Genomic DNA, 6,092 nt, shown 5'->3' with positions numbered 1-6,092 from the left:
GATCGGTGTGGCGAGGTGGGTTTTAATTTTGGTGGGTTCAGATGGGGTTTTGATCGGCAGAAGGAGATCGGGTGGGTTCCGATGGAGTTTTGATCGGCGTGGGTTCTGTGGAGATCAGAGTTTTGATTGCGTACATGGAGATCAAGTTTTGATTGCGTGGGTTTCGTTCCGATGGGGTTTTGATAGAGAGGATTTTTCCGGTGGGCGTGTGGCGTGGTGGTGGTGATTGTGGTTTCTTGGGGTTCGGCGGCAGTGGCGTGGGTCTGGTTTTTTACCATGGGTTGTTGTGTGTGTGTTTTTGTTTTTGTTTTTTTTTTTTTTTTTTTGGCGTTGACGTTAGATTATGAGTTGCTAGTGGTGGTGGTGGTGGTGGTGGTGGTGGTGTCAAGTGTGTTGAGTGCAACAATGGTGATAATTGTGGTTCTTGAATAGAAAGAAAGAGAGAATAAATAATGGGTTGTGATTGTGGGATATATTATTTTATTGTGTTGTAATATTATTTTAATGAGTAGAATAGGAAAATAAAAATTGGGATGCTGAGAGTATTGTAAAATTGTATTATATAATTAATAAAATAGTTTTTTGAGATGGTAAAATAGAATGAAATGGCAAAACCGATGGAAATGCTCTAAACAGCTCCAAAATTTTCATTTGTCAATTAGGTTGATTTGGTTTAGGCCTTTGAAACAGATGAAACAGTAAAGAATGAGGTATGCATAGGGTAATTGCTGCAAGCTAAAATACAATGTTGTACGATGCCAGACTGTATGCCCTATGATCCCCAAGAAGGCATGTGGAGGACTGGAGCCTCTGACACCATTTTGCTATGAATCTTATGCCTCACATTCCCTCCCCCACCTTACCCTAAACAAGGGGTCTCTAACTTCATGATGATAGGCTGGGTCCTACAGCGTCCATCAATGAAGGGACTAGGGAGCAAATAGCAGTATTCATATTTGTTGTTGAAAACAATGGCCTAGGGAGCATTAGTAAGCATTTTCAAGAAAAGTGGCCTCTAATGACAATATGGATGTTTTTCAATTAGGCTATCTGGGATTTTTTTTCTGAAGTTCACAAACTTTATAGGAGAATATAAAACTGTAAGAACTCAACTTTGGGAATGATCAATCTTTATTTGAAACCTGTATATTGGTCAATTTTTATGATTGCAATAAGTAGGTCACTTTTTAATGTACCTACTTGCTATACAATTAATATTTTGTAATACAATAAAGAGATATGCTATACAATCCCTTTTCAATCGGACACTGTTATTTCGAGGTTGATTGCAAGCATTCCTCAGGAAAACTACCTCCAATTCAGTCACTTATTTTTATAGCTTTACAAGATCCGGACCTCGTATCTACCCCACCCCCACCACATGCTTCACAACCTGAGCTAAAGCCAAAATGATTTGGTTTGGTTAACTATATAGTATATATCCGGCCAACCATTCTAATATTGTTGTTAATGCACTTGAATTATAGTATTATCACCACTATATCCTACTTGATTTCCAATACCTATAATTGGAGTTTCACGACCCCCAAAACAGTGCAAACTAAAAGGAAAAAGGGAAGCTTTCCCACTCATCAAAAGGAACCCCCAACATTCCAAGCAAATATAATCACATTCAACTTTATATACTTCATAATGGCCCAAATGCAACACAGACGTATCAAATCAACCAAAAACAATTCCTCATTCCTTATGGCTTTCAGCCTTTTGAAAGACATAGGAGCATCCCGAGCCCCCCATCAAAAGGTAGGGTGGCAAGTGATGTATACAAAAAATATTTCCTGTCATAACAAAAAAGGGAGAAAAGAGTGGAAAAAAAAAAAATACAACCAATTGAAAAAAAAAGTTGGCAAGAAAGTGATATAACATTCAAGAAAGCAAACACTACTGAGAATCACTATAGACAAACAGTCTTCAATGGCCTTCTGGCACTCTCTTGGTCTTCACTTCATCCTTAATGGCCTCTGGACATTCACACTTCACAGTCAGCTTCTCACTTCTTACTGTATAGGCTAAAGTTATTTCTTTTTATGTATTTACTTCTCTTTTTCTCTATCTTCTTTTGTCACTGGCAAAAACTTTTGTTGGGTATTTTTTTTTTTTTGTTGGAAAATGGAATCCCAATTATCGATTCCAAATCATACCATGAGTTGGTAGAAACACTCACGACACTTGTATACAATCTAATATCAAGAATCAACTCTCAGTCTAAACATCCCTATAAAGCAATCAAAAAAACACAAATCAATTTTTGCTAGGAAGATCAATTTCGCTATCTATGACCGGTGGATTCTCTTTATCGGGCAATGTTGCTCATTGAAATTAAGTCTTCTTCTAGTGCCAGCAGCAGAATGCGGGGGAACTACTGATGCGGGTGTCTTAACTATTCGCTTCTCTATGTCCTGCATCATATTATAACAGGAAAAAATATGTTCCTGTTGCAGAGCAATATATATTATAAATCAGCTTAAAAAAAACATAACTAAAACTTTCTAATGTTCTTTAATTTTCAAATTCTAAGATATCCATTTTCAATGCACAAGTTTAAATGCATTCAATGAAAGATTAATCTTTCAATACTAATAATGAAAACTCACATTTTCTTGAGACCCCCACAATGCGATCGGACTTATCCTGAGTTCCACTGCTTCTTTTGTTAGTTGAGCATCGATTGCTACTAACACTGCAGCTGCCGCTATAATAGATGGTCGATGATCCATTAAATTAATCTCTGCATAAAGACTTCAACTTGGTAAATACAAACACACATAGTAAACTCACAAAACATTTTGCACCCAATCTTTAACGCCAAGATTAAATGCATTCAATGAAAAATTAATCTTGCCATACCTTTTGTGACAGCCATAAAAAGTTCCGCAACTCTAGAGCACAATCCTTCCGGTTTAGATTCCCCACAGAACTTATTGATGAAGTAACTCATATAAGAAAAAGGAGTTATTGAACCCATTTTCCATTCCAAAGTACTCAAAACCAATAGCTCTGCTCTCTGAATCTGCTGGTTGTCAAAATCATATTCTTGTAACTTATATGCTGATAGTGGCGTCACTGTAGATTGCTCCATCTTTGCTGCCAAAGATAAACATGCCAGGGATAATAATCGAATAGCCCAAATCATCCAATCCTACATAAACAACAAAAACCATTTTAGCATTACGCTAATTTAGCAAACATGAAAGACTCATTAGCCAAAAAGTTAAAGAAATTTGCTTACACCAAGGGGTTTCTTTGAAAAAAACCTATCAAAGTAAGTCACGGACAAATAAGCAGTAAGGAATCGGAAATCCAAGGATGCCCGAGTCTGAAACACAAATTTGAAGAGTTGTTTCAGTATTTATTATCTTTTTAAGCTAAGAACACAAAAGGTGAAAAGAAAAAAGAAAAGAGCTTTACAGATGAGAGAAACAAACATTGAAAATCCACTCAATGCAATCCAAACGAACACGCTTCAACGAGGATGAGGTTGTGGTGGAGAAACCAGTACATCCAAAAGCAGTAGTTTCTCTCTGAAGCAAGCATTGAATATAGTACTCATCTTCACTCTCTGGAAACAAACATGGGTCGTCCTCTTTTTCTTCTTGCTGTTGTTCTTTAAAGCAAGCATCTGGGTTTTCTTGACACAACAGATTACGTGGAGAAAACGGAGTGTCGGAGATCCCCATTGTTGCTATGTTTCATCCGAATTCTAAGAAAATGAAACAAAAACCAGAAACAGAAACAGAGAAACCAGCAAGTGAGTATTTTTTTTAGAAGTGATAAACTGACTCTATAGTAAGTGGGAGCGTGCGAAACTAAAGTATAAGAGGTGAGGGGGACTAGCGTCTTTGGTGCCGCCAAAATGAGGGCGGTAATTAGCGGTTAGGTATATACTGTTATACACCTATAGTATATACCTAACAATCTATTTCAAATTTTCAATTCCATATTCTGCTTTTCACTTTTTGGTAGTAAGAGATTAGCCTCCGAGACATTTTTTTAAATTAAAAAATTTTTAATATTTTTTCTATTAAAAAATGTGAAAGATTTTGCACTAAAATCATGACTTGGAATCACAATTTCCAAACAATTTGAGTGTAACAGTGTGTGCACTAGTTATTATCCATAAGAAGAAAACCTATGAAGTTGCAAAATAAACCATCGAAATGAAAAGTAGGGCAAGAATCATATATAGGAGACTTCTTGTTCTTGTTGAGAAGTACTCCAGATATGTCTAATTTGCACCTTCCATTGTCACTGCAATGGGGATATACAATCGAGAATGAAGTTTGTAAGCTCGATATGATTTCAAGATGAAGAAAAAATCCTAGCATCCACTTACCTAATACATCTGTCAAAATGTTTACTTATCTAGCCCAATCAGGAAAATCTCCTAGCACTACCATCAATGATTATTGTTACAGAAGGGTATTTGTCAATTGTCCAAGTTATATAATACGAGTAGACCTTGTCTTGGACAATTGACAAATACCCTTGTTCTGTTAAACTCATGTCGTAGAATTTGACAATGAGAAATATGCATAAAAGCATGAGCAGAATTTAACAGTTAGAAATATGCATAAAAGGTGGACATGGAGACTGGAGTTGGAAATATTTGAGGGTTGTTACTATTTTAGTACTATTTTACACCTTATCTTTTTATCTTTTTATTAAAATATTTTTTATTCTTAATCTATCTTCAATCAATACAGATTTTTTAAATTTAAAAAAAAAAAAAAAAGTATTTTGACAAATAGTTAAAAGATAAATTGGAATGAAATAAAAATGTAAAAGATAAAATAATCAAATTGAAAGCACCTCTCTTATGTATATCTCATTCCATACTTCATATTTATCCATAAATTTTAGAAATAATTAAAAGTGGACATTCAAATTAAGAGTTCATTAGATATTGCAGTTATGTCATTAGACAAATGTGTATATTTCAAATGATGTAATTTGATAATTGAAGTCTGAAATTAGACAAATGTGTAAATTTCAAAGATGTAATTAATTGGATAATTGAATTTAGAAAACAAACAACAAAGACAACAACAACTAAAAAAAAACATATAAGAGAGATTATAGATACCTTCACTTTTCAGGTTTTCCTAATTTTTATTTATTTATATATTTTTTTGGTACAGCTGTTGGATGGTGAGTTTTGTCCAATTTAGATAAAGTGATTCATTTAGTCGTAGTGCTTCATCATCGTCTACATTTATTTATTTTTTTCATTTTTTATTTTAACTAGCTAAATTTCCGCACGATGTGCGGCACAACTTATTATTAGTTTTCTCTAATATTTCAATAAGTTTACCAAGAATCTTGTAACTTAATTGGTTGGCACCTCAATTTCTAACAGAGACATTCATGATTCAAATTCCCCAACTTTCGATGTATAAATTTTTTTTTGAATAAACTCTCTTGTAAAAAATTGTAATCTTTAGTTATTTTATAGACAAAATAGAAATCACAATATATATATGTGTTCACAAATTGAAAATTGCATGATATAGTGGTTAATATAGATAAACATGTGTAGCTTAATTGGTTGGCACCTCAATTTCCAACAGAGACATTCATGATTCAAATCCCCCAACTTTCGATGTATAAATTTTTTTTTGAATAAACTCTCTTGTAAAAAATTGTAATCTTTAGTTATTTTATAGACAAAATAGAAATCACAATATATATATGTGTTCACAAATTGAAAATTGCATGATATAATGGTTAATATAGATAAACATGTGTAGGAGGCAAAATTTTAAGCTGATCATAAAATGCCATATCAAAATTTAGTGACAAATTCTAAATTAATATGTCATTAAATTAGATAAATCAAGTGTTGACATATGTCATTTAAGATGATATTTATCCTAATTATATAGAGATAAATATCTTGATGATAATTATTCTAATTAAATAGTCACGTTAGTATTTACTATAGACATAGTACATTCTGTCTGCCACCTCAGATTTTTTTTTTTTGTTAACTGGGTTGACGGGAAAGACCAAAATAAAAACGATTTTTTAAAATCTGGGACTGGCCTAGGAGTGAAATCAATTTATGGACCAAA

At 33.6% G+C, this 6,092-nt stretch overlaps 1 protein-coding gene across 1 annotated transcript; it reads right to left on the bottom strand.

The window, feature by feature from the left end:
- Positions 1-1,678: 1,678 nt before the first annotated feature.
- Positions 1,679-3,972, bottom strand: LOC112026907 (cyclin-D5-1). Its single transcript, XM_024059580.2, has 5 exons — positions 3,447-3,972; positions 3,251-3,337; positions 2,869-3,160; positions 2,616-2,749; positions 1,679-2,453 (listed from the first exon to the last, which is right to left on the bottom strand). The coding sequence occupies exons 1-5, from the start codon at positions 3,696-3,698 to the stop codon at positions 2,295-2,297; spliced, it is 924 nt and encodes a 307-aa protein (XP_023915348.2). The 5' UTR covers positions 3,699-3,972; the 3' UTR covers positions 1,679-2,294.
- Between the last annotated feature and the right edge of the window lie 2,120 nt (positions 3,973-6,092).

The sequence above is a fragment of the Quercus suber genome, unplaced genomic scaffold (genome assembly GCF_002906115.3).
Source record: "Quercus suber isolate HL8 unplaced genomic scaffold, Cork oak 2.0 scaffold_66, whole genome shotgun sequence".
Classification (NCBI taxonomy): Eukaryota; Viridiplantae; Streptophyta; class Magnoliopsida; order Fagales; family Fagaceae; genus Quercus; species Quercus suber.
Note: the sequence above shows the minus strand (reverse complement) of the source record. Positions and strands in the feature narration are given on the sequence as shown.